We start from the raw sequence: 27180 nt of genomic DNA on the forward strand, positions 1-27180 counted from the left end.
GGTGGTGGTCAGTTAGAAGCATTTAGTGATGTTTTCAGTACTAATTTTTCAGCCATGGCTTGAAATGACATATAGAAAGGGCCTAGCACACAGGACGTTGGTAAGGTTTCTCCAGTGTGGAACTTTAAAAAGAAAGGAATGGATTAAGAGGCTTAATTTAACTTTAACATTCAGTACTCTCTCTCTAAAAATTCTTTGAAGACTTTAGGATATTAGGAAATTAACCTATTAGAAATAGATTTAGAGGCTGGCCCAGTGGCGTAGTGGTTAAGTTCACATGCTCCACTTTGGCGGCCTGGCGTTTGCATGTTGAGATCCAGAGTGCGGATCTATGCACCCTGCATCAAGCCATGCTGTGGTGGCATCCCACATACAAAATAGAGGAAGTTTGGCACAGGTGTTAGCTCAGGGACAATCTTCCTCAAGCAAAAAGAGGAAGATTGGCAACAGATGTTAGCTCAAGGCCAATCTTCCTTACCAAAAAAAAGAAAAATCAATTTAAAGGTAAGGATTAACGAAGTGTAACAGGAGATATTGCATTTGTGTGATTTTTGAATTATATATAAAATATATAATACATAATGTAATAAAATAATATATGATAAACACATAGTGTATTACATATAGTAATGTAGCTTGCTACCATTCACAATTTAATTTAAACCTTTGTTTTTCTCCCAGAGTTAATGAACTATGCTTAGCCAGTAAAACCTATTTGTTGATTTTGCTTTCTTAATTGCTAGAAGCTTTGCTGTTAAAGTTTATAAAAAATAATCCACTTAATTGTTCTCTTTGCTACCTAGACCACCTGTTGTGCTTTGATTTTTGTAATGACTCTAACCTATGTCGAGAATTTGTGTTTCTTCCCCTTCTTTTAAACATGTTCCTCTCACCTCCTGCTTTGGTGGTCTTGATCTCATAATGAAGTGAAAGAGTATGCTTCTAACTTGTTCCTTACTTCTGGGTAGCTGTTCATATCTTTAATCCTTAACTGTCAGTCAGGATCAGATTAAGGAAGCAATGAAGTATTCAGTGTTCTGTCCACTTGCTTGTGCCCTCCTCATTGCTGTCAACGCAGTGCCAGTGCATATTAGCGCTTGCTTGTGAAATGCTTGTTCTGATTAGATTAGAGCAAGGTATCCTGAGTTCTGGCTACCTGTGTCAAACATCCCATTCCAGGCTGCTTGCAATATTTCCTTAGAATAAAATTGAATTATTTTTCTGCTGCTAAATTCTGAAATATTAGTCTTATTTGGCCAACTTTGAAGATTTCTGACATCTTCCACCCTCTGTTCCTTTTGGAAATGATCTTTAAAGGTTGGTTTTTAGTTTTCGTCCTCAGGAAGGATTTTAGGAGCTAGTCTCACCTAGTAAAAGGAGCCAGGAGCCTCTAGTTTTAGCCTCACTAGCTTTGAGTCTCAATTTCTGTGTCTATAATGGATTGTTTAACATGGGAAAAGATTTTTAAAACAGTAACGATTTATAATAATCTTTTCTGTCTCAACAGGACAGATAATTGTGAATGGTTAGGGCATTCCCATTTCGGTACAATAAGGGGGATTTTGCACTTTCGGTCAGTGGAGTTATGCTCAGCAGCACCTTCTACCCCCTTATTTTATATTAAAGAATTAATAATGAATGGTTTAGTGGCCTTACCAGTATGAGTTTTACCTACTATGAAAAGCCACTACCACAATGTCTGACTCAAGAGTAATGAATCATTAAACAAAATGGGTTCTTTTTAAAATCCTACTTCTCCGTCCTTTTGTGTGTGAATCCATACAAAAAATATATTTTGTCTCGTTATCTAAAGTACTTAGAACATGTTTTCCTTTATGCTGATACAATTATTCCTTTGTTGTTGTTGTTTTTTAATTTGACATTTTGTCTCCAGCTTCTCCAAAGGTTGTTGGATGACCGCAGATCTACTGTGGAGGTGATCAAACGAGAAGGAGAAAAAATTGCTGCCACAGCAGAACCTGCAGATAAAGTAAAGATTTTGAAACAACTGAGTCTCTTGGATAGCAGATGGGAGGCCTTGCTTAATAAAGCCGAAACAAGGTAACACAAATACTTTCAGCTTTTGAAAGAGTAGCAGTGGCTTTAATGCTGACATTTTGTATTTTGGTAACACTTTCCATGTTATTTTCTTCTGTTTGTTGTGTATGTGAACACAGGCAGCAAGGACTGTGGGCATCTCTCCTCATCTTCTAACTGTAATGTCTGTAGTCACCAGATACATCCCAACTCTTTGTTTTAAGGAAAGCATTTCCCTTGGGGGTAGTTCATTCCTTCATCTGTTACATAGTTATTGCCTGCCTACCATGCATCAGACAGAGCGAGGCCTTGGCTTACAGGGGTGAGCTGGACGGATCATCTCTGCCCTCAGAGAGCATACAATCTAGCGGGGTTTTATAGCCGCTGGAAAGTAATACACATTTGATGTTTCAAAGCAAACATACAGGATGCTGTGGGAGCATATAGTAGGAAGAACCTAGTCTAGGGGCAGGGAAGTGACAGCTAAGTTATGTTTTAAAGGAGGAGTAGGAGTTAGCTAGGAAACGAGGCAGGCGGAAGGATACTGTAAGGCTTATGAAAGCCAGGAAGCCTGGAGCATGGCTATACTGGGTTTTTGCACTCAACATTTCTGTATTACGTTTCTTCATTGCCTGCATTGGCATCACATTGATGGATGTTGAGTAGTAGTTACATTGAAGTGTAGACACAGACTGGTTGGGTTGAAAACAGATGAACCACTGAATAGAATGAGTATTTTCCATAAATTCCTACCTTCTTTGGAACTAGAATGGTGAAAAGAAGGATTCATCTAATCCTGAGTTATTGAATGGAATTAAGTATAGTTCTAGGACCATAGAATAAGATGCTTCTAAGGAGCTAAAAGTTTCATGTTGTCCTTTAATATGTGTCAATAGATTAGCCATGTGTGTAATGCCCCAGGAAATTGTGCCCTGGCTGCCATGGGAGATACTAAGTACTTTTTTAAAAATAAGTGAATGAGTGTCTAGATCTCTGCTTTACCACATAACTGGCCTTCTTTTCCTAAACCTTCCTCAAAATGGTATTACATGGAAGGATATTGGTCCTATTATGATTCTCACAGAGATAAATAAATTCACTCACATTTTAAATCATAGTAAATTAAACCCAGTCACAAAGTCATTATTTACACTGCTTCTGGGTGACTGATATTTGAATTTAGAAAAGAGTCACAGATAATGAAAATCCGGAAGTTAAAAATAATGTAGTAATTTAATTCATTTTTTTTAGGATCAAATGTATTTCAACTGAAAGTGTTAAAAAGTATATGATATATAGTTTGTGATATGATACAGAAATTATTTCAGTAGCATGTGCTAATTTTCCGTAATTGCTTTTGTCCTGTGGAAAGCTTATTTCTCAAATCATGTAATTCCCTAAGAATTAAACACAATCACAAGACAACAGCAACTCTTGGTCCAGCGGAAATGATTTACAGGCTTTGATACTGAATCAGATAGTTTGTATACAGACCAGTACAATCACTTTCCCTAGATAAAAACTAAGGACAGTGGAGGGAGATTTTAACTTACCTGGTACCTCTTCAACTGAGGACACAATGTGTTTTCTAAAAGCATTTCAAACTATATTGCAGATAGAAGTCCACAGAATATTTCTTCTCTGTTCGTGATATTTTAATCCACAGAATATCAGCTGTTGCTTTGGGGACGTAATACCTGACACTGTTCTTTTTGAAGTAGCAATTGCCATTAATTCTACTGTGGGGAAAGCTGTGGATGTTCTTCAAAATTTGAATCCAATTTTGACCTTGTTTTTTTAGTGAGGAAGATTGGCCCTGAGCTAACATCCGAGCCAGTCTTCCTCCATTTTGTATGTGGGACACTGCCCCAGCATGGCTTGATGAGCGGTGTGTAGGTCTGCGCCTGGGAGCCAAACCTGTAAACTCTGGGGCCGCTGAAGCAGAGTGCGTAAACTTAACCACTACGCCACTGGGCTGGCCCCCCAATTTTGACCTTTTGATTAAAAGCAATCTCAGTAACTGGTTCTCTGATAAAAGTTAATTAATATGTAAAGCACTTAGGGCCCAACACAGAATATGTATTCAATAAATATTACCTATTATTGTTATTATTATAACTGTTATTATCATAAGTATTATAACCAAGTTACTTAAGACTTTCATGAGATTCAGGCACTTGAGGTTGGTCTGTTGTTCATCTTTCATTTTATTTAATAGAAGAGCTATTTTAACATGTCCTATAAATGTTAGAGATTTTAGTTTTAATCTTAGATGTTTTCTACAGAAATGTTTAGAGTAGAATGCAGGAGCATGAGTGAAGATTGCTGCTGAATATTTCACACATTGTTCATCCCTAAATGACCTTTATCTTGGCACATTTATAGGAATCGTCAGTTGGAAGGTATCTCAGTGGTGGCACAGCAATTTCATGAAACCTTAGAACCACTGAATGAGTGGCTGACAACCATAGAAAAGAGGCTGGCGAATTGTGAGCCCATAGGAACCCAAGCATCTAAACTTGAGGAGCAAATTGCACAGCACAAAGTAAGATACCAATCACACACTAGTAAGATTCAGTTTTCCATTTATTTTGTGGTTTTATGACATAAATTTGAGTTATGTGCTATTGTTGTGTTATGTGTAATTGCAGACTAAACCCATTTCAAATGTCATCCTTTCATTCTATTTATGTTTTCTATTTATGTTTTCATTTTCATTTGTCCATTCCTTTTGTTTCTCTTTTTTTTTTTTTTAACTTTATTTAGGCCTTAGAAGATGACATCATCAATCACAATAAACATTTACACCAGGCTGTTAGCATTGGCCAGTCCTTAAAGGTTTTGAGCTCCAGGGAGGATAAAGATATGGTACAGAATAAATTAGACTTCTCTCAAGTGTGGTACATTGAGATGCAAGAGAAAAGTCACAGCAGGTCTGAGCTCCTCCAGCAGGCCTTATGTAATGCTAAGATTTTTGGGGAAGATGAAGTTGAGCTGATGAATTGGCTGAATGAAGTGCACGACAAGCTGAGCAAGCTCTCAGTCCAGGATTGCAGCCCTGAGGGGCTGTGGAAGCAGCAGGCTGAACTTCGGGTATTTTGATTTATTTTATTTTACTTTTTTCATTTCAGTTGTCATTATTTTCTCAGTCTTCCTTATTTCTCTATTATTTTATGTTTGTTTTGATTTGGGTGAATTGCTAGACTCAAAAAAGACTTGACCTGTGTATACTGGTTACTTTTAATGAAGTCGCTTCTTTTTCCTTTTCTTTTTTTTGCTGAGGAAGATTCGCCCTGACCTAACATCTGTGCCAACCTTCCTCTATTTTCTGTGTGGTTTGGCACCATAGCATGGCCACTGACAAGTGTTGTAGGTCCATGCCCGGGAGTGGAACCTGGGCTGCTGAAGCAGAGTATGCTGAACTTAACCACTAGGCCACAGGACCAGCCCCTAATGAAGTCACTTTAAAAAAGAGTTTTAATTTATTCAATAGCTGCATTTTTCACTTTTCATTTTGTTATTTTATTACTGTAGACGAGGACCCCTAAGTAACCAGTCCTCCAGTATCCCCATATAGCCCATTTTCTGAAAGGGAGCGTGCTGTGAATTTTGGTGGATGACCATGGGACATGGGCCACAATGGCGAAAGCAGGGGTAAACATGGGAACAATAATGAGTATTTGAAAATGTGAGATGTTTACTCAGCTACATCTCTATGAAACCCAATTAAAATTCTCTAAGATTAACTAATGCTAATCCTTATTTAAATTTTTTCCTCCCCCACATAAAAATGGTACCTGTGTTTTAGATTCTGCAAGAGGACATCCTCCTCAGAAAAGAAAATGTTGATCAGGCATTGCTGAATGGTTTAGAACTCCTTAAACAGACAACAGGTGAGGCACCTTCCACATCAAATCGTCCTGCAGTCAGCAGTTTGCATTGCTTTCAAAATATTTTAGGGATGGGGGAAAACCAAAACACTTAATAATTTTGGGGCCACTCCAAGACTTCATTCTGGAGAATGCTTTAAATACCCATCAAGGGGGTTTGGGAACATGATCTCACTTTTTTCTCATGATCTCACTTGAGTTCTTAATGGAAGTTGTGTGTATTACTCATAACACACAGCACTGTGGCGCAGGAGACAGACAGAGAAGCCCACGGCGGAGTTACATTAGTTTTCCACTTGTGGAAGGCAGTTGTTCTAGATGAGCACATGGGTTGTAGACAAATTTTTTTAACTTTAAGATAGATTGCATTCAGTGACACATTGTGCCCATACCCAGGCTTCATTTCTCCATGTTTGAAATCACTAAGAAAATAGATACAAACTAACTTATTTTAGTAATTCCTTTGGCCATGGGAAAGTTTCATTGTACCCATATCCAGTTCAGGGTATGTTTGTGGTGGGGGAAAGTACCATAATTATGAGTTAGAGGAATTCAGTGTAGTATCTAGAACCTTGAACTGGGAGGTTCCTGAACCCAGGACTCAGTTTCTCTGGGTGTCTGCAAATAAGATACAGGCAAGAGAGGATCTTCTGGAATAGTGCAGATGAGTTTGTTATTTTTAGTGTACACATACATGTAGCACACACACGCACGCACACACACACACACATATGCCAGGCACTGTTCTAAACACTTTGCGAATATAAATTCATTGAGTTTTTATCACAGCCTTATGAGGTAGGTTCTGTTCTTATCCCGGTGTGATGATGAGGAACCAGGTGCACAGAGAGGCTGTGTCCTGTGCAGGGTGGCAGGCCATGAAGTCAGTATCTGACCCCAGCAGTTTTTAACCCAATGCTTGGAAACTGAAAGCACCCTACAGGTAGATGTCAAGGGGATGCTTTCCACATAACTGAAGGCACTGGAACTCTTTCCAGTCTTTATCGTTGCATTTTCAGAGCTGTTTAGATTTGCCAGAAATCCTGGGAAAGATTAAAACCTAGCCAAGGGCTTCTCTTGGCTCAGATCATCTTTAGAAAAATGTTCCCCCCCCCCCCCCCCGACCCCAACAAATCCCATCAGTGCCCATTAATATCTGAAGAAACCCTCCCCCAGGCTTTTCTTTCCTTTCATGAGGTGTAACATGCCTTTGACATTTTAGGTGATGAAGTTTTAATAATTCAAGATAAATTGGAAGCCATTAAAGCAAGGTACAAAGACATTACTAAATTGAGCACGGATGTAGCCAAGACCCTGGACCAGGCCCTGCAGCTTGCACGGCGCCTGCACTCCACGCACGAGGAGCTCTGCGCCTGGCTGGACAGAGTGGAGGTGGAATTGCTTTCCTACGAAACTCAGGTCCTGAAGGGAGAAGCAGCAAGCGAAGCACAAGTGAGGCAGAAGGTATGCTCTGATTTCTACGTTTTGGATCGACTTGTGATCTTTTAGGGAGCCTCACTCACAGAGGAATGAGATGATGATTATCTCATATCCTTGCGAATGTGCTGAAGGACGCCTTGGTGGGCGGGGACCCAACAGAAATTGGCAGCAGATCAACTGTTTAAACTTTCAGGAGCCCAGAGATGAAAACAGTGTATTATAATTTGTATCCAGAGTCTTATGGTTGAGAGTATGGTTTATTACACAAGAGGGAGAATGATGAAAACAGGAAAAAAAGGGGAAATAGCCATTGTTTCAGTGATACACGTAATTCATTAAAATAACAATATTTTTGTAAGATAGATGCATAACGTGAGGTGGCTTTTGTAATTATGTTGCAAAAGTGGTATTCCACCCTGCTAATCCTTCTCTTCAGAGATACGGGCCTCTGTTTTCATCATCCCTGAAGTGATCACATGTGGGTGAAGGGGAGTCCGTGAGAGCAGCCTGTGATGGTCCAGCAGCCAGGATGGCTTAAAGCCAGTATGTCCTCGTTTTGAGGGTCACTTCATTCTGGCTTGGACTTGCCTCTTTATTTCACTTTTCTGGTACCCCGTTACTTAGAGGTTACCAGAAAGCGAAGAATAATGCATGTTAACTTGCTTGATTTCATTTCCCAAATTTTAAACATTTGTGTTAAATTTCAAAGATAACATCTTGCCGCCTGTCCAAGTGAATTGTTCTTTGGAACTTCTCAGGAAACACTTTCCTTTTTACAAAATGGCTTTCCATAACAAAGGTTTTAGGACTTAACTGAAACTAAGGGGGCCAATGCGTCGCCTTATTGGCCTGCGAAGGACTTTGGCCCCAAGGACAGTTAGAGGAAAAGCCTGTTCAAACTCTTAAGCATTACCCACAGATTTGTATGTTTTCTTAATTCTGTTTTCAGGAACTGAAAAAGGAAGCTAAGAACAGAAAAGCCGTATTGGACTCCCTTAATGAAGTGAGCGGCGCCTTACTGGAGCTGGTACCATGGAGGGCGAGGGAAGGACTTGAAAAAATGGTGGCTGAGGACAATGACCGCTACCGATTAGTAAATGACACCATCACCCAGAAGGTGGAGGAGATTGACGCCGCCCTTCTGCGGTCACAGCAGGTAGGGGCAAGTGGTCTGTTTTCCGGGCAATAAATTTTCTCCAGTTACTCCCAGAGCCTTTACCTGAACAAAGCTTTCTGTTAATAGTGTTTCCATTCATTTGTTATGCTTCAAAAATGAAAGAGGGGATTTGGAAAGAATTTGACTGCGTTACTTTGCCATCTGAGAGCCAGGGCAAGGCTAATCTGGACATTGTTAGCAGCCATCTGCCTCCTGGCTTCCCAGACGTATCCTCAGCAAGTCAGCCACTGGCAAGACCAGCCCTGCTTTCCTAACAAAATGCTTTTTGTCTGCAACTGTGCATACGTCTGATGTGAATTTTGTGCCTTAGCTAAGTCTAATCTGTACGCGAGTAAATATTTTGAGTGATCATGTAAGTCAGTATCGACTGTTCATTGACACACAGCTATGGCAAAGAGAGGCTGTGTTCTTTATAGAAAGGAAACAGTCTTGTTGGTCGTGTAGAGTTTCTTCTGAAGATGACTGAAGGGGAAAAAAATGATAGTTTCTGACCTGTCTGCGACTCATGCAGAGTTTATGGTTCCAGAGAGTTTTATGGGCACTGAGCCCTTGGCCACAGCTCCCCCAGAAAACTGTGGGCAACGAGTGGGGTCCTGGAAATAGAAGTTTATGATAGACATTCTGATTAACTTTTATTGAAATCTCTGTTTGTATTAAGTCATCAGACACAGCAAACTTTCGGTGGCAGGGTTAGTGTGGAATTGCAGTGTACTATAGAACAGAGGTTGGGGAGGTAGGTGACCAAGCTTTTACTAACATACGCCAAAAGCTAGAAACACAAAGCAAGCAGATGGTGTGGGAGCATCCAAAATTAATTTTCTAAGGTTGCCGTAAAAGTGTAATTTATACAGTTCTAAGCATAACACTCCACTCCTCGTTTCAGGGTTGTCCTTCAGAATCACAAAAGCCGATGAAACACAATGATAGCAAAAAGCCTGCCTAAGAAACTTTTGCGAGGGAGGGCATTCATGCCCGAGGAATGTGTTTACATGACTCTGATAGCAAAGTTTGGAGGAATTTGTATGCCTCATTATTATAGGAAAATAAGTACTTTTTTTGGGGTGAAGTTTGTTCAACTATATGAAAATACTGAATTTTTTTCACCAAGGTTTATTTCAGCATTTCAGAACTGGCACTGAAGACTTCTCTAAATAGCAAGACAAATATTCTGTACTCTTGGGAGTAAGATTTTTCTTGAGAAGTTGACTCTGGTTGGTTAGTTCAATGGAGTAGGACAGTAATAAGGTCAGGGTGACAGGTTAGCTTGCATTCTTTAGTAAACTCTGACCTGTGCCAAGATCATTTACTGTAGCTCAGTTCTACTGAAGGTTTTGCAGATGTTTTCCAAAGTTAAAAAAAGAAAAAAGTAACCAGATCAGTATATATCTTCTAGAACCCAAAACATATCTCCTTTAGGAAAATAACAATTATTGTGGGGTTTTTTTTTCCTGATACAATCATTCCTTATAGAAAATTTCAAGATTTTCTGAAAGAAGATAGAAAAACTCTTGGAAGAAAGAATGAGTAAACAACGTGGTCTGTATCCTTCCAGCCTTCCTTTTGAGAGTGAGAGAGAGAGAGAGAATGCATGTAGTAAAAGTATCTTACTACCAGGAGGTCATACAGCTGATATTAGTGCCGTTAATATCTTCTGCTTGTTCATGTGGATTTATTCTGTATTTATATCTGCATTCCTTTGAAATGCCTGCAAGTCTGTCTGATGAAATACTTCTAGTAATAAAGAAAACCAATAAAATGTACTTAAGCCATCAAAAAGAAAAGAAATAGCTCCAGGAAGGCTAAACAGACACGCAATTTAGAGCTGGGAGGAACATGTGCGGTGTGTGGTGAGGTGACTTGCCTGTGGTCCCCCAGCTAGGACATGGTGGAGTTGCAGCCAGAATTTAATCCAATCCCATTCTATCTCATGGCCGTGCCTCCTCATACATTATGTAGAGAGGAAAACTACTACGAGGTGATTTATTTTTTTTCTAACCTCTTTCAATAATTTGAAGGAAGGTGCCATTACTGCAGTAAAATAGATGTAATGCGAGGATTTCCAACTATAAGGGCTATGAGACACGAGAACGCAACACTGAAAGGGTCATGAAATAACACTCTAGGCATGTTGAAGAACAAATTGTGCCTGTCTCTCTGATTTGACAGAGATTTAGTTTTGCACTCAAAACAATAGTTTCTAAACTCATAATTTCTAAGTTTATGAAGTGCTAATACTTATATATCATTGATATTATTTTATAACTTTGCCCACTTAGAGGTGTTTGGAATCAGGGCCAGAGTATAGTTTGATACTAAAATACTCATTTTCTGTTCACCCAATAATAACACATCCATGAAATATAAAAAGAATGATGCAAAAAAAAAAAAATCTTTGGACCTAGATGTTAGCCACATATTTTATACTGTTTTTTGTTGTAAAAACAAATCATCTACCACTCTGTGTCTTTTCTCCATCTGAGACTTACACATGATCTAGTCACAGTCCATCGTTTTAGACATACCTTCAGTCACAACAATTTGTTTTATTGACAGCTGCTTCTTCCCAGATCCCTAACCCCAACATACCCATACCTTCAAGTGAGGGGGTGAGGCTGTGTGCCTTGAACGTGACTTGGTAATTTTTAAACTTATAGATTTAATGCTTTGTCCCTGAATAACCTGGCTAAATTAAACTAGATTTTAAATAACTGAATGTTCAGTTTTCCAAACAAATTTCTCTTAAGATGTTTTGTCTTTTGCCCAGCATTAAGGTTGTTTATATGCAAATCTACCTCCTTTATAATGTTGTCACCTGGTTTTTGGAATTCACAAATGCATGGGACTTTGTGGACAGTCAGGCCACTATCACAGAGTGCTGGCTTCCAAACGTCGACATGAAGGGTGTCCAGGAAAATATGGAAAAAAAATAAAAGTTTGAAGAGAGAAGGGAAGGGAGTCTACAGATATGTTCTAATTAGCATGTACTTTGTAACCGCCCTGTATAAATTTGTTTTTAAAACAGTCCTGATTTAACATGGTTAGATTTTTCCTGTTAATCCTATATCACAATAACAGTTTTGAAAAGATGTGCCATTGAAATTTGAAATTGTAGAGCCGAGGGCCCTCTGTAAATTTGACTGATGTTTATTATTTGGAAAATAATTGAATAGCCTCAATGATGAGCAAATGAGTGAGGCCTACGTGCACTCAGTGCTGCCAGTCAAAAGCCCCTAAATCTGATTTTACACATTTGAAGAGGATATTCTTTTTTGAAAGAATTGGGCCCATTCATTACTTTTAGGAAAAATCTGAGTGGAAGCAAGGCAGCTTAGTGTAAATAGTGGTGACGAGTTTTATTAAAAAACAAAACAGCTGCCTCCTTCCCACAATACATGCCATTATCTGAGTTAGAAACTGTACATAGTTTCGCATGTTAAACCCCTACACAAAGTAACAGATCTTTGTTGCTTTTTTTCTCTAATTGCAATTGGATCCAAAAGGGCAATGTGGAAGGGGAGAGGCACTTTTGCTTGAAAGATGTACAGACTTGTAGCCTGAACTCAGACCGCTGTAATTGTTTAAACCTGAGAGAAGTTCACTGTCCTTGGCCTCTTATAAATGTAGTTGTCAGAGGTTGCTAGAACGCGTGTGCCTCACTGGGTCTGGGAATCGCAGGCACTCTTGGCAGTTCTGGTGGTTTGGGTTATTTTAGCTGGCCGTAATAACCCCAGTGAGAAGGCACAGGGGTTGGTGATTTGGGTGCATTTAATGTAAACAGCTCATTGGGTCATTGGGAATCAGCTTTGGAGAAAAATAACACCTGTTTGTTTCTTTGAAAGAACTAGAAGGAAACCTCCCCCAGGGAAGTGCGATTTGTGCAGACCCTCCAGGTGTTGGGGGTGGGAAAATACCATAACTCGAAGCAAAATGGAAGGAAATGCTAATCAAAAGAAAGTGATAAGATCCCGCCAGGGGAAGGGAGTAGAAGGATGTCCTTGAGATTAAGGTTCTTATCACTCTGTCTTTCTTCAACCTTTCCACTCAAGAGAAACTTTCTAGATAAGTACAAAAGCAATTTGTCAGAGATCGGAGAAGTGTTTAAGTAGTAAGTTAAAACCGACCACTTACTGACTGTTGTGGTATTCGAGCCATTTTTGGTGAAATCACGTGAATATTTTGAGCTCATGAAGCCCAAACTATGTACAAACACAAGTGACACAACTTGGCAACTAGGGCTCGGACCACCTTGGTTCGAATCTCAGATCCAACATTTACTAGCTGAGTAATCGCTGGTAAATCAGTTAACTTCTCTCTGCCTCACTTTTCTCAGCTGTAAATGGAGCTAATGGTAAAACCCACATTATACAGTTGTCAAGATGAAAAGGGATATCGCACGTTAAGCACTTAGAGCAGTGTGTTCAATAGAATGCTAGCTGTTATTGTTTTAGAGAGTGTTTTTCAGGAATATTTAGAGCTAGCCAATTAAAATATCTTTTACTAACTTGTAGGAAATTTCTGAAATGCTAGGTCAACTATGATAGGAGTTATGGTAGCTCAGGTTGATGGTTAGACCCCACTGATGATACCTATTAAGATATTTCCCAGAATGCAGTTTTGGATGCTAAGATTATCTACAATTTATCTGCAGTCAGTTTTTCCTACTTGTATGAGTAGTAAGCAAATTTATTAAAATTTGGTCTAGTAAATTTACTCTCCACGTTGCTCATGTGTGAAATGTGGTTGTTATGGCCCATTAGAGATACACATGTTAAATAGTCATTTGAAAGAGTTACAGACCTAAGTAAAATGCCTTGCTTTGCTGTAAATTGCTTACTGTAGACACTGTGACTATTCCGTTTGTTGGTGAACAATAAATATTTGCTAATTTAATAAAAAAATTTCTTAAAGGACAGAAGGGAAGTTTCTGCTTGAAGTCTTGTTTTCTTTTAGCAGAGCAAATATTTGCCTTGGTTAAAGAAACAATGTTTGAGTTTCAGCTTTCCATTTTGGCAACTTAGATGGTATCATCATGCTGTTTTTCATTGGGTACTTTTTTTTTTTTAGAGAGAGAGAGAGAGGCGTAGTATTAAACTAGTATTAACACTAACAGACTGGCTTTCTTTATTAGGCCGGTCATATAAATACTAAAAATAGCCTGAACACAAACAAGAGGGATGGTGCGTCACTTTATTTTTTCAAGGAGCAATAGAAGAAAAAAGTCGTCGCTATTAAATTTTATTCCAATATCTTGCAGCATTTACACTCAGGTAGAAAGGGCTGGACTGTTTTTCTGCTTTGTACTCTTTAAGTGAATCATAGGAATCATGTAATAAAGGTTCGTTGTATATATACAGCTTGAAAGCTAATATCCGTGCATAGAAGACTTTTCCACTTGCTTTTCATGAAGGTTTCTTTTTCCACATCTGAAGCTGCTGAATTAGTGGATGAAATGTTTTTTTCTTTTTCATGTTGATCAATAATTGCAAATGAGTAGTTCCATTTGAAACTAAGTGACTCAAAAATTATTGAACCAGATCAAGATAGAATTTTTCACATGGTTTACCAGGATTCCCTCTGTAGTACACATTGTTCTGATTTGTCCCAAATAGCAGAAAAAGTAGTGAATAGGTGAATAAAACATTTATTAACACTACTATGTGCAAACCATGACCCTCTTTGATAAAGTTTTTGAAAAGTGTGCCTTCACTAAAAAATAATGTTATGGGAAATATAGGAGAAATAAGTCGTTCTGCTGGATGTGCACACAGTCCTTTTAGAAGTACTGCCCTCGTAAGGGAGCTCACCAACTCTGACGGCTGAAGCTCTGAATTTCTATCTGGAACAGCTTTAGCATGTCACTGATCCTCTTAAATGTGTGACAGTCGAAGGAGAGCCCAGGGTGACGAATGTGTTCTAGTCAGCACGTATGATTCTGTGACTGCCTGGTCGTCTTAAAGCAGCCTGACTTCCCATTGTTTTTTGGTGATGTTGGTGTATATTCAGCTTTTGTTCTGGTGGCCCTTCTAGAGATTGTTAGGCCAAGGTCTGTTAAGCCGTATCTTCCCTTTGATATCCTTATGCAATTGATTTTTTAAAGATAAAGGTAAGATTATTATTTTAATCCCTATTTATTTCTGATTTGGGCCCATTATTTAGATGATTATCTAATTTCTTTTTTCTGTCTAAACTCTTGACTAAAAGAAATTGACCTGCAAATGGTTTCAATATTTGTTTATTCATTCATCATTTGGTAAAAGTAAAAGCAAGTGGGTTCATGATATTTTTGATGATTATTTTTCATCATAATTTAATAATAGGTATTTTTCACTTCTATAATTTATTATTTTTTATTTGTGAGATTGAGACCGTAACAATACTTTTAATCAGTGCTGTTAATGTTTGTGCCAGATTACTGCTGGCAGGTTATTTCCTTATAATTAAGGAAAGTCCACCAATAAGTTTGACAAATCTTATTAAAAAATAAATTATATACCATGGTGACTAGGGTACAGCAAAACTCTGCTTGTGGGAATATAATTAGTACATCCTATGTGAAGGACAGCTGGCGTATAAATCTAAAAGAGAGAATACAAACAGGAACTTACAGATGAGTGGTTACCCACACAGAGTTGTTGTTTAATTAACTTGGTTTAAGACAATTGTAGATTCACATGTAATCGGAAGAAATAATAGAGATCCCACTGTATCCTTTACCCAGATTCCCCAGTAGTAACATCTTGTAAAATGATACAGTCATGCATTGCTTAACGATCGGGACACATTCTGAGAAATGCGTCCTTAGGTGATTTTGTCGCTGTGCAAACATCATAGAGTGCACTTACACAAACCTGGATGGTATAGCCTACTACACTCCTAGGCTATATGGTACTAATCTTATAGGATCACCGTTGTATATGCAGTTCCTTGTTGACCAAAGCATCGTTATGTGGCGCATGACCATAGTACAGTATGACAAGCAGGATGCTGACATTGATGCAGTCCAGATACAGAACATTTCCATCACCACCAGGATCCCTCATGTTGCCCTTGGATAGCCATGTCTATTCCCTCCCACCTCTATTCTCTCCTTATCTTCTGGCAACCACAAATCTGGTCTCCATTTCTATAATTTTCTGGTTCCCATTTCAAGAGTGATTGAGTACTTTTCAGCCACAACCTCTTTCTCTTCCGCTTCTGGGACTCCACTCACGCGAATATTAGATCTTTTATTATAGTTCCACAGGCCCCTGAGGCTCTTTGATATTTTTTTTCAGTCTATTTTCTATTATTTGTATTGGGCAATTTGTGTTGTTCTGTCTTCTACTTCACTGATTCTTTCCTCTGTCCATTTCATTGATCTCTCACCCACTGAACTTTTTATTTGTTATTATAGTTTTAAGTTCTAAAGTTTCCATTTGGTTCTTCTTTATATATTCTGTTTCTTTGCTGAGACTTTCTGATTTGTTGCTGAGGGCACCTAATTTTTCATTTGTTTCAACTGTGTTTGAAATTGCTCCTTGAAGCCTTTTTATCACGGCTGATTTAAAATCTTTGTCAGATAATTCTAACATCTCTGTTATTTAGGTATTGATGTCTGTTGATTATCTTTAGTTCAGTTTGAGATCTTCTTGGTTCTGGGTGTTATGTTCTGGGTCTTGGGTCTTAAACTTTCCGTTTTAACTGGATTTCTCTGCCAACACTCTGGCAGAAGAAGCGGGGGTGCTACGAGGTGGAAGTAAAGGTCTTGGTTCCCCATTCAACCTCTCATGACACCTAAGGGGAGTGGTCCTCATTTCTGCTGGATGGGAGTGGAAGTTCCAGATCTCCAGGTGGTCTTTACTGGCACCACAGTGAAGGTGGCCACGTTCCCACTGAGCGGTGGTGAATATCCTGACTCTCCTCTAGGCCTTCTCTGACACCACCCCTCAGGAGAGGAGGAAGGGTGGCCTCTCCACATGGTCTCCACTGACACTGTGAGCAGGGACTTTAGTGTTGGCCAGTGGGAGTGAAAGTTCTCGCTCCCTGCTTGACCTCTCTGATGTCACCCTAGGAGGGTGTTGGCGCCTTTTATAGTCTCATGAGGGTGGAAATCTAGGCTCCCCATTTGGCCTTTCTTGGCATGGGTGGGACCACAGCTTTTTTCTGTGGTGTTTAGTTAGAGTAGAGCTGTTATTGTCTAAAAGTTTTCCATCTTGCCAAGCTGCCCTTTTCCTGGTCCTTTGGTAGAGAACTGGCTTTTCTTGGGGCTTTGTGCCTGTTGGTGTTTCTGGGTAACTAGTTCTGCAGTATCCAGTTAAGGTTATGTGAGACACGACGAAAACCCAGGGAACTCACCACTGTGTTGTTCCTTGGGTCCCAGGGCCCACAGCAGTTCCTTCCTCTCTCCTTTCAAGTCTTCTTATGTATGTTTTATATACAATGCCCAGGGTTTTTAGGTGTACTTACAAGGAACAGAGAAAAGTACATTATTCTGTCTTCCCATGAGTCTGTGTAGTGTTGCAGGAATGCATAAATTATTTTCCAATCTAGTTTCTTATCTCCACCCTTCTCTCCCCTCACCCAGTTATTCCCCTACCCCCATCTAGATTTCTAGATTCTCTTGAAAACTTAGAAGTTTTGGCAGTACAAGACTTGAATACTCACAATGTCCATTCCCCATTAAATCTTCCAACTGAGGTCATTGTTAGTTACCATTTATCATTGGTGCTCGTGGTGTCACTTGCCAGCTTTACTCATTTATGATAACTGCTTGGCTCTGGAAGGCATTCGGGTTTATGTGATGCGAAATATTGAACATGTGCCTGCTCTTTCCTTGGTAGTCAACTTCTAGGACTCTACCCTAAGGAACTAATTAGAGATGCCAACAGATTTATACACAAGAATATTCATTACAGGATTGTTCATATAATAGCAAAAAATGCAGAGAGCCTAGATGAAAATATCCAGGTATGCTAGAATACAATGATGTTATTTAAAAAGCACATTTAAAAGAATATGACAGGGTAAACATTCATAATAAATGAAAAAGCAGGATATGAAAATGTTTATACAGTATTATCCCAGACCTTTATAAATCTTTCTCAGCTTCTGGAAGAAAATTCACTAAAATACCAATAGTATTAACTCCAGGTTTTAATTTTCTTCTGTGTATTTTTCTGCACTTTATGAATTTCTACCATGAATTACTCTTATGGTCAAGAAAATAAAATCTCAACATATTTATGAATGCTCTTGAAATTGTTTTCTGCTATTATAGAATGAGATGTAAAAAATTATATGTGAGTCATTTGGGGTATTCTCTGCATACGTGGAGACATATTTTATACATACACTTATAAACACATAGTAAAATAAATGGAATATTTCATTCTTTTTCCTAGGAATTGTGTGCTTTGATATCAGAATGCTACTTGCATATCATAAGAGTTAAACAGATGGAGGAAATGATTGAAAGATGGTATCCAGCTACTGGGTTTATAGCTGTTCAATTTGGATAGTACTCCTAAGGAGAAAATTCTTAGAACTACCAAAAAGAAGGCAACAGTGTTAGCTGTCTTCAAATCATTAATGCTGTCTTATGGATTTAACATGTTTTAACAGCTTGTGTTTAATTACTCTGTGCGAAGTTCTCCTTTTTTTATAACTTTAGTCATTATCATGAATGATTTCAGGATGCTATGAAGAGATAAGCTCAGATTTTCCACTTGTGTAATAAGGATATTTAAAAGAAACCTAGATAGGTGTTTTTCTGGCACCAGTTACAGGAACTTGCTGACCTAATTATTTATCTTTTGTTTAGTTTGACCAAGCGGCTGATGCTGAGTTATCCTGGATTACTGAAACAGAAAAGAAATTGATGTCTCTGGGTGACATCAGGCTTGAGCAAGACCAGACCTCTGCTCAGCTGCAGGTTCAAAAGGTGAAGAAGTACATTTCCAGTTGCATCTAAATGATTTGCTGTGTGCTCCAAGTCTGGAAATGTGCTCGCATGATGTACTTTGCAAGACCCCTCTCGTGTAACTTGGTATTTTTAGCTACTTTGCCTAATTGTTTTCCTTTTAGTCACACACTCTCTCCTTTTTTAATCTTTATTTTGGTAAATCACAGACGTTCACCATGGAGATTTTGAGACACAAAGATATTATTGATGAACTTGTTAAATCTGGACATAAAATCATGACCACATGCAGTGAAGAGGAAAAGCAATCAATGAAGGTATCATCTTGTCTGTGTGACTGGTAGTGAGACCCTTAAATAAATGCCATGTGTTGAGCTTTCAGTCCTAGGAAAGCACTTTTCCTTTATCCACAGCTGCCATTTAAACAGCTAAACCATTTGTCTTAAATAAGGCATTTTTCAAGCTTACAGAATAACAGAGAAAAAAAAATTCCTTAAGGGAATCGCCCTGGGGACAATCTTTCCTAGTAGACAGAAAAGCTATTAAGGTTTGAGTCCTTGACTAACTGGCACATATTAAGCATTCAATTAATGTTAGCTGCATTATTGCCATTATTTTCAGTATAAATTGTTATTATGTATGTCAACTGTTGTTTATATGCTTCAGGAACATTTGGGCCTCTTGAACTGAAACAAAGACCAAAATATGTGGTTCTCACTAATACTGAAATCCATTCTGTATGAAGTAAGCTGTATAGCAAAAAAATGAGCTGAGTAATTAAGGAAGCCTCCAGTTTATGTAGTTTTAATGATCCTTTAAATTGTTAGAAAACCAGCCACAGTAAAAATGTTTAGTTCAATTCATATTCAGACATCTGAGCAGCCTAAAGAAATTAATATATATTAATGCTTCTGGTAGGAAAACATCCCCATGGCAAAAAAAATTATATGAATGTGTCTGCCTAAGATCCCATTTTAAAGAGTATATACTGCTTTTAAGGTATACCATAGACAAAGTAATTGAGTGTACACTATATCTTGATACTTTCTCTATTGTTTATGCTCTACAATGGCAATTTACTTGTTTGTAATTTAATCTTTTGTTTATTATTTTTGCAAAGATTCTGACATGAAAAATACAGATCATCATGAAATACTGTGTGTCATTCTGTAGTTTCTTAGATTACTATTGTGCTTTATCTTCTGCTGTTAGTTTGTGATGTGAATTTATAGCATAATCTAGATCACTATGACCACCCCATAAAATCAGTGACAGCATAATATTCTACTTTGATTCTAATATATATATAATTAATTTTATTGACTTGCACTTCCTCTTACAATTTTATTAGCAAAATGTAGTCTCTATTTTTTTGAGAAAGCATTGTACATGTTTCTAGACTTATGTGAGACTTGTTTTCTAACCTAGAAGACGTTATAAGAATGGCTGGAGAATTTTGCTTATTATTTTTGGAGAGCTCAGTGTCTTTCTCATAAAAACTTGAGGCCTTGCTTATTTATTTATATTTTGGTGTTTGTCACCTAATATTTTTTTTGGAGATGTTCTGATGTCATTAAATTCCATGATTTTTGATGACTGCATAGAATTCTGTTGTATGAATATATCATATTTTATTGGCCTGATCTCCAGTTGTTGTACTTTTAAGACGTTTCCACATTTTTACTATTTTTTACAATTATATCAATTTTTTTATTGTGATAAGAACACTTAACATTAGCATACAGTAGAATCTTATTCAGCCTTTAAAAGGAAGGAAATCCTGCCATACGCAACAACATGGATAAACATGGAGGCTTTTTCTTTAATCTAAAATGAGCTTTTTAATACATATAAACAGTTAAGATCTAAACAGCTTTTCTTGATTTATTCATTTAACGTACGTTTGTTGAGTGTCTGTGCCAGATATGTAGTGCTGGACAAAACATTCTGGAGTACTTGTGCTATTTGGCCTACCTGACCAGTTAAACACATTTCCTCATATTAATTTCTAGAAAAAACTGGACAAGGTATTGAAGAACTATGACACCATCTGCCAGGTAAACTCAGAGAGGTATCTCCAGCTAGAGCGGGCACAGTCCCTGGTCAGCCAGTTCTGGGAAACATATGAAGAGCTTTGGCCATGGCTGACAGAAACACAGAGAATCATCTCTCAGCTTCCTGCCCCAGCCCTGGAATATGAGACTCTAAGACAACAGCAAGAAGAACATCGGGTAAGCTCAGTGTCAAAGAGAATGTTGTATTTCCTGTTAAAAGAGAATCATGACTTTTATGGTGTTTTTAAATGCAGTTAGACACCTTACATCAGTAGGACATTTTGGTAATATTGTGTTCTGGTCTGTACAGTTTGTTTATTTCACAGTGCTTAACTGTGACCAGGGGTTACAGTGAGAAGACTGCTGCATGTTGACCAAGTTGTATATGTCATTAATTACACAAAGGCTTCCATAGAATAGTGTGCAATCTGAACTGTCTGGGTACCAAAACAAAACTCTCATTTTAAAATGTTAGAGATATACGCTTTTGAAGTACTTTCCATTTATGTATGTTGAATTGCTTTCAATTTACACATGTTGACTGTTTAATACTTTATGTGTAGTAGTTAGAGCCATCTAGAATGTAAGCAAAGAGTAGAAATACATGAAAGCAACATTGTACACACAAAGCCATTGAGCTTGGGGAAAATGTACAACATAACAAATGCGCCAAAATAACAATGTCGTGAAAGGTAAGTCTATGAAAAGGAAAAATGCTGAATTATAAAGACAAATTGTTCCCATTTTTTTTTTTTCTTCTTATGTACGTGGAACTCCTTTGAAGTTCTCTGCTTCTGTGAGCGTATATGAGTAAACTAGAGAGTCTTGTACATCTACAAATATATCATGTTTTAAACATATATAAAATGGCATTATGAAGCCGTTACTTCAGCAGTCACTTAAATGTTAACATAGCTTAAAATTTTGCAAAGATTTGCGTGAGAGAGGGTTCAAGACTGTCAGAAAAAATCGGGAGTTCTTGCTATTTCTGGACTTGTGAGCATAATTATTCTCCCCGATCTGTACAAGATGTACTGTGAGACTAGTCAGTGTGTGTGTGTGTGTCTAAAGTTTAACTCAGGGTACATTGCATCATTGTTTGAAGTATGTGACATACTTATTAATCTTGTTTGTCTACTTTTTAATATATTGGCATTGAAGAATATCTCTAACTGAAGTATTTATTTAGAAACGAGTTCTGGAGAACACTTTATTTAATGCAAAATGGAAATTTTATGGACCTTTTTCTAAATCATTTGGCAGGAGAAAGACTTAAAAACTAGGTAGAATTGAATTTAAATGTTTATTTGTTGCAGAAGTCCTCATGCCTACCACTGAATGATTTTTAATATAAAATGTTTCATGGACTTTTTTCTACTCTGAAGTGAGATCTGAGTAGCTATGTTTCTGGCATAACATCAAATAGTATAGAAATGAACATTATTGAACTGAAAATTTAAAAATTAATTTTATTTTAATAAATAAATAATGGAATATATATTATTTAATTAATATAATTAATCAATAATAATTTTAAATGGATGATAAAAATAAAGTTAATTTTCCTTTTTTTGCATAATCTTTCAGCTAACGAAATTTATGATTTTATTTATAAAGGGAACTACAAAAACATTATAGCCAAGTCTTCAAATTGTTCATACTAAATTGTTCAGAATATTTACAGCCTTCTAGAATGGCATTTCTTCTGCAGCTTTACAACGTCCTCTTCAGCTATTTTTGGGAACATCTAGTTCATTCTAGCTAGGAATGAAAAATGGCTCCGAGAGCCATGTTACCATACAGTAGATATCTTGAAGTCACATGAACTATCTCCGGGATAACTGGGCTCATGATGATATGTTGCCAAGAATGATTTTATTACATCTGAGGCAGAAGACGTCTCCTATGGGGTCCTTTCTCCCTGTGTACACACACCTAAGTAGGCGTCTAGTAGGTGTTCTCTTATCTGTCCTGGAATGGTGCGAAAAGGTTTATCTCCACACTTCCCTAGGAAAGGTGCCTCCTAGTGCTGCTGCACAGATGAAATCTACTCTGACTCCGGGCAACTCAAGAAATCTCAGCAGAGATCTCTCATTTTATGTGGGAGTATCTTGATAACTAAGTGTGAGCTTGTCTTGCAAACATGCCTTATAGATTATTGAAACCAGAACGTGTACAACATGTTCCTTTTCCATGAGATTATATATTAGCTGATGCTACCATCCCCATCTCCATTCCGTAAAGCAGCATGAAGATTCGATCTAATAATATGAAACAAAAATAAGAAAATCTCAACCTGGACCACCCAGGAGCTAGATTACAGAATGCCCTTCCCCCGCGTTTGTGTGCAGCATGTTAGACTGGACCCTCCTCCTTTTTTTTAAAGTTGAATTTGTGTTTATTTAGCTCTTTTCCAAAAGAGTTTTGAGGCCACCTTCAGAAACATTTCAAAAATAATATGTTACGTTGGGGGTTGGTGGTGATGTAATGAACCAGTTACTTCAACAATTTTCAAAATAATTTGTAGACGGATTTTAGTGGGCACTTTGAGTAAAAATCCAGGTATGCGGCCTTCCTGGTGATTCTTCTTGATCAATGAAAGAAGTTAAAATATTTGCAGGAAAAGATTGGTAGCTTTTCTCTAGATTGTCTTTCCTGAATACCATTTCTCTCAGAGAAGCTTCTATTAGCGGCTGGATAGCAAACAGTTAGGAGGTATACCTTCTGGTGAGGACAAAGAGCTGCTGATGGGAACCCTAATGAATAACGTGGTACAAATGGAAGACCCCTCAATGCTGCATGGCGGCTGGCCTCCGAGAATCCTGCAGGCAAAGACAGCTCTGCCCCCGGGAGTGGTTTTGTATTCGGCCCATGAAAAACTCTCAGTGGAGGTCCTGGGTTTCATGGAGTGTAGATATCCCAGCTATGTTTGTCTCCCCAGCAGGAATGGATCTCCACTTGGATTCCACACTCATTCGTTAGTGTAAATATTCCTGTATCTCTTGATTAGAGTATATTATGCAAAATATTTGTATGTCACATATTTTTCCTTAAATATACCCACATATAATGCTCAGTATATAGCTGTATGTTTGATAGATGGATTACCCTTGCAGCCTTTAACATTTTCAAATAAATACAAATAGATTCATTCATATGTATATATCAAACATATCATATATATGTATGTATAATAGATTCATACATCATATATATAATTTAGTATATATGCGCACATTTTATATTGTTTTACATATAATTACAATGTCTTGTGGAATTACATCCCCCTTACTTAGCTTTATGTATAGTTTTTTTCTCTCAGCATTGTGTCTACCTTCCACTGAGCTGCCTTTCTTTTCCTTCATACCTTCCTTCCTTTTCCTTCCTTCTTTCCTGTTAAATAATTTTTGTATCTATCATGAGTGTGTAGAAAGAGACACCAAGAGTTATGGCTTGGTCTCTGTAGGTTGGGGACATAGTGAGTTCAGAATCCTTATTTGTATCATGACCCTTGGCTAATACTCTTGTCAGGTTGTACTGCTCTTGGTATGAAATGCATAATGAACTGGGATTCGGTATTTCACTCAATCAGCATTTTTGTGTGTACCCTTAAAGGAACTTTGACATGACCAGACTGTTGTTTAATCTTTATGTCAGGGGCATCTCTTCCTGGCAAAGAATTGTATGAGCCATTGTGTGTTAAATGCCTGGTGATGGGGAGGGCGTTTGTTTGGAGTTTCTTGCCAGCTGGATGCTTTGGGGTGTAGACAGCTGTAATACGGAGGTGTGACCCTGAGATCCTGAGAAGCTGTTTGGTTTGTTATAGCAACTGCGAGAGTTGATCGCCGAACACAAGCCTCATATAGATAAGATGAACAAAACTGGGCCTCAGTTACTGGAACTGAGCCCAGGGGAAGGTTTTTCTATCCAAGAGAAGTATGTGGCAGCTGACACCCTTTACAGTCAAATCAAAGAAGATGTCAAAAAGCGAGCAGTGGCACTGGATGAAGCCATTTCTCAATCTACTCAGGTAATTGTTTACATCAAAAATGTGATTGGGTTCTCCTGAACAGCAGAGCATGGAAAGACATTTTCTTGGACCTCCTGATTAAATTTCAGCTAAAATTATTTCACTATATTAACTCTGAGTATTGATGCCTTTGTCTTTCAGAGCTGATATTTGCTTGCGTCCAGTCCTTATATTTCTCTGCCCACTTGTAGATAAAATAAAAAATAATTTTCAGTGACTCAAGAAGCATATGCTTGTTGTCATTGTCCAAATATTTAAATAAGTGTCCATCCAGAGTAGAATGCAGTATTTGCCATTGGGAGAGATAAAAGAAAGTGTTATTATCGTTATTAATAAAACACTCCCAAGAAGACAATAAGAAGAAAAACTGTGAATGATAGACTGAATAAGAAAGAAATAATATAAAGTTGGAAAGGGGTTTTTTTCCTTTGTGAAATATCTTTTTTCAAGAAGTTGAATTTGAAATTTTCTACAGATTTTCCGTTTTCAAGGTTTGGCTTTTGTCGTTAGATACACCATCATTGGAGTGGTTCGTTTTCTGTAATCCCGAGTGATGATTCCTTTAATGTTGAAGACAGTGTAGAATCTACGAATGATCAAGTCTTTATAACTTTGCTTCATTGTCTATAGTAGTTTTGCAAAAAAGTTTAAAATTGTTTCATGAATCAGATTATGTGTTTGACCGTGAATTAAATACAAACTTCAGTTCCAACATCAGGAAGGTTTTAATTTTGATTTTTTAACATTGTTCAGTTCAGGAAACTTGTAACTTAAGAAATCCCTTTAATCTAATCAAAACTGCTCATGAATTTCACATTTAATAATATAACTTTTTTAGGATGCCAAAATAAGCAGTAAAAGTGAATGAAACAATCAGTTTTGATAAACACCCAGATTATATTGAACTTAATTTTTAAAATTAATTTGAATTATAATGAAATGAAACCGTAGGTATGACGCTGCTCTCATGTGGTCCAATTATGTATTAGCATATACCATTTCTTAATGAATCCACTCAATTATTTGCAAAAAACAATCTAGTCTACATAAGTAGTCTGATGCAGAGAGGTGCGTATAAGTCACGATTTTAGGAATGTCTTCAAACACCACCTGTATATAACTCTTTGGGTGGATATGTTAACAAAAGGGCTAAGATTTAGTTCTTGATTACGATATTAAATAGATGTTTTTTCATTTAAATTTCACATTGGGTATCACAGATCTTTTCCTCATAAATGATCCCTTTGTTTTATTACTAGTTCCATGACAAGATAGACCAGATCCTTGAGAGCCTGGAGCGCATTGTGGAGCGTTTGAGGCAGCCGCCTTCCATCTCTGCTGAGGTGGAAAAGATTAAGGAGCAGATCAGTGAAAACAAGAACGTGTCAGTAGACATGGAGAAACTACAACCATTGTATGAAACACTTAAACAGAGGGGAGAGGAAATGATCGCTCGATCTGGGGGCACTGATAAAGACATATCTGCCAAAGGTAATAATTTCAGGATAAGGAAACAATTGATCTTGAATTTTAAAACAATTCTAGATGTTCAGGATGTTTACTGACAGTCTATTTGCATATCAATATGCCAAATTTTAGAAAAGATCTTACAGATGTGACGTGTTTGGAGTTGAAGGGCTGTGTACCTAAATCCCTTGTTAATGTCTTCCTGTGTTTGTGAAATCAGTCAGTTAAATACTGTTTGCCATTGTATGAAAACCACGTGTTCTCTGGGCCTTTTAAACCAGTTGGTTAAAACATAAGACTAATAAAACTAAACTGGAGTGTTTTTTTCCTCATTACTGGCTACACTGCCTTACATAATGGGTGCTCTGTCTCATAGCCACAGAAATGGCAACCATGACCACAGCCAGCCATCTTACAGATATGAGCTAGGGGTCAAAAGGAAGAGCATGAGCATAGGTTAGTGGAAATTCATGGTAAGAAACAAGCCCAAAAGACATACCCTACATTGTTATATTCCTGGGGCAGAACAGACATCTATTCTTGATTTGGAAAGGATAGAGAGTATACTTAGGTGGTTATTTCACTTTCTTTGGAATTAAGACCAGCCTTGGTGAACTTGAAACTTGGTGAACTTAGGTCTGCTCTGAGCTGAGTTCCCTTTGAGCATCCACTTTTGTCAAGAAGAGCCTTGGTTCAGGAGGAGCAGGACTCCCTCGGATCGTGCATTTGTCTGGAGTGGGTCATGGAACCCAGTGATACCCGCTGGACTGAGGTCAACCAAAATTTGGTTGAGTTTTGGATACTTTGAAAATTGAATCACTGTTTCTATGTCAACTCAAACATTTTGCTTTATTGCTTAAATGGGGCTAATGTACTGCCTTTTCAATATTGTTTTGCTCCATAGCTGTTCAGGATAAACTTGACCAAATGGTTTTCATTTGGGAGAACATACACACGCTGGTGGAAGAAAGGGAAGCGAAACTGCTGGACGTAATGGAATTAGCAGAAAAGTTCTGGTGTGATCACATGTCCTTGGTGGTTACCACTAAAGACACTCAGGATTTCATCCGGGATCTGGAGGATCCTGGAATTGATCCCTCAGTAGTAAAACAACAGCAAGAAGCAGCAGAGGTAAGCAGAACATCTCATTGAAAGTTAAAAAATATGTTGTAGTATAATGAAAACTG

General features: G+C 37.8%; 1 protein-coding gene across 24 annotated transcripts in view; it reads left to right on the forward strand.

The window, feature by feature from the left end:
- The window catches only part of DST (dystonin), a 439342-nt gene that overhangs the window by 365521 nt on the left and 46641 nt on the right, over positions 1-27180 (forward strand). For all 24 annotated transcript variants that reach the window (XM_046639567.1, XM_046639575.1, XM_046639568.1 and 21 more), the window contains 12 exons: positions 1895-2061; positions 4423-4582; positions 4804-5130; positions 5846-5930; positions 7150-7391; positions 8317-8523; positions 18344-18463; positions 18652-18759; positions 20455-20673; positions 24323-24526; positions 25786-26017; positions 26898-27124. In XM_046639567.1, the coding sequence (XP_046495523.1) occupies positions 1895-2061; positions 4423-4582; positions 4804-5130; positions 5846-5930; positions 7150-7391; positions 8317-8523; positions 18344-18463; positions 18652-18759; positions 20455-20673; positions 24323-24526; positions 25786-26017; positions 26898-27124 (2298 nt within the window). The remainder of the gene's footprint in view (positions 1-1894; positions 2062-4422; positions 4583-4803; positions 5131-5845; positions 5931-7149; positions 7392-8316; positions 8524-18343; positions 18464-18651; positions 18760-20454; positions 20674-24322; positions 24527-25785; positions 26018-26897; positions 27125-27180) is intronic.

Source organism: Equus quagga, chromosome 15 (genome assembly GCF_021613505.1).
Source record: "Equus quagga isolate Etosha38 chromosome 15, UCLA_HA_Equagga_1.0, whole genome shotgun sequence".
NCBI lineage: Eukaryota > Metazoa > Chordata > Mammalia > Perissodactyla > Equidae > Equus > Equus quagga.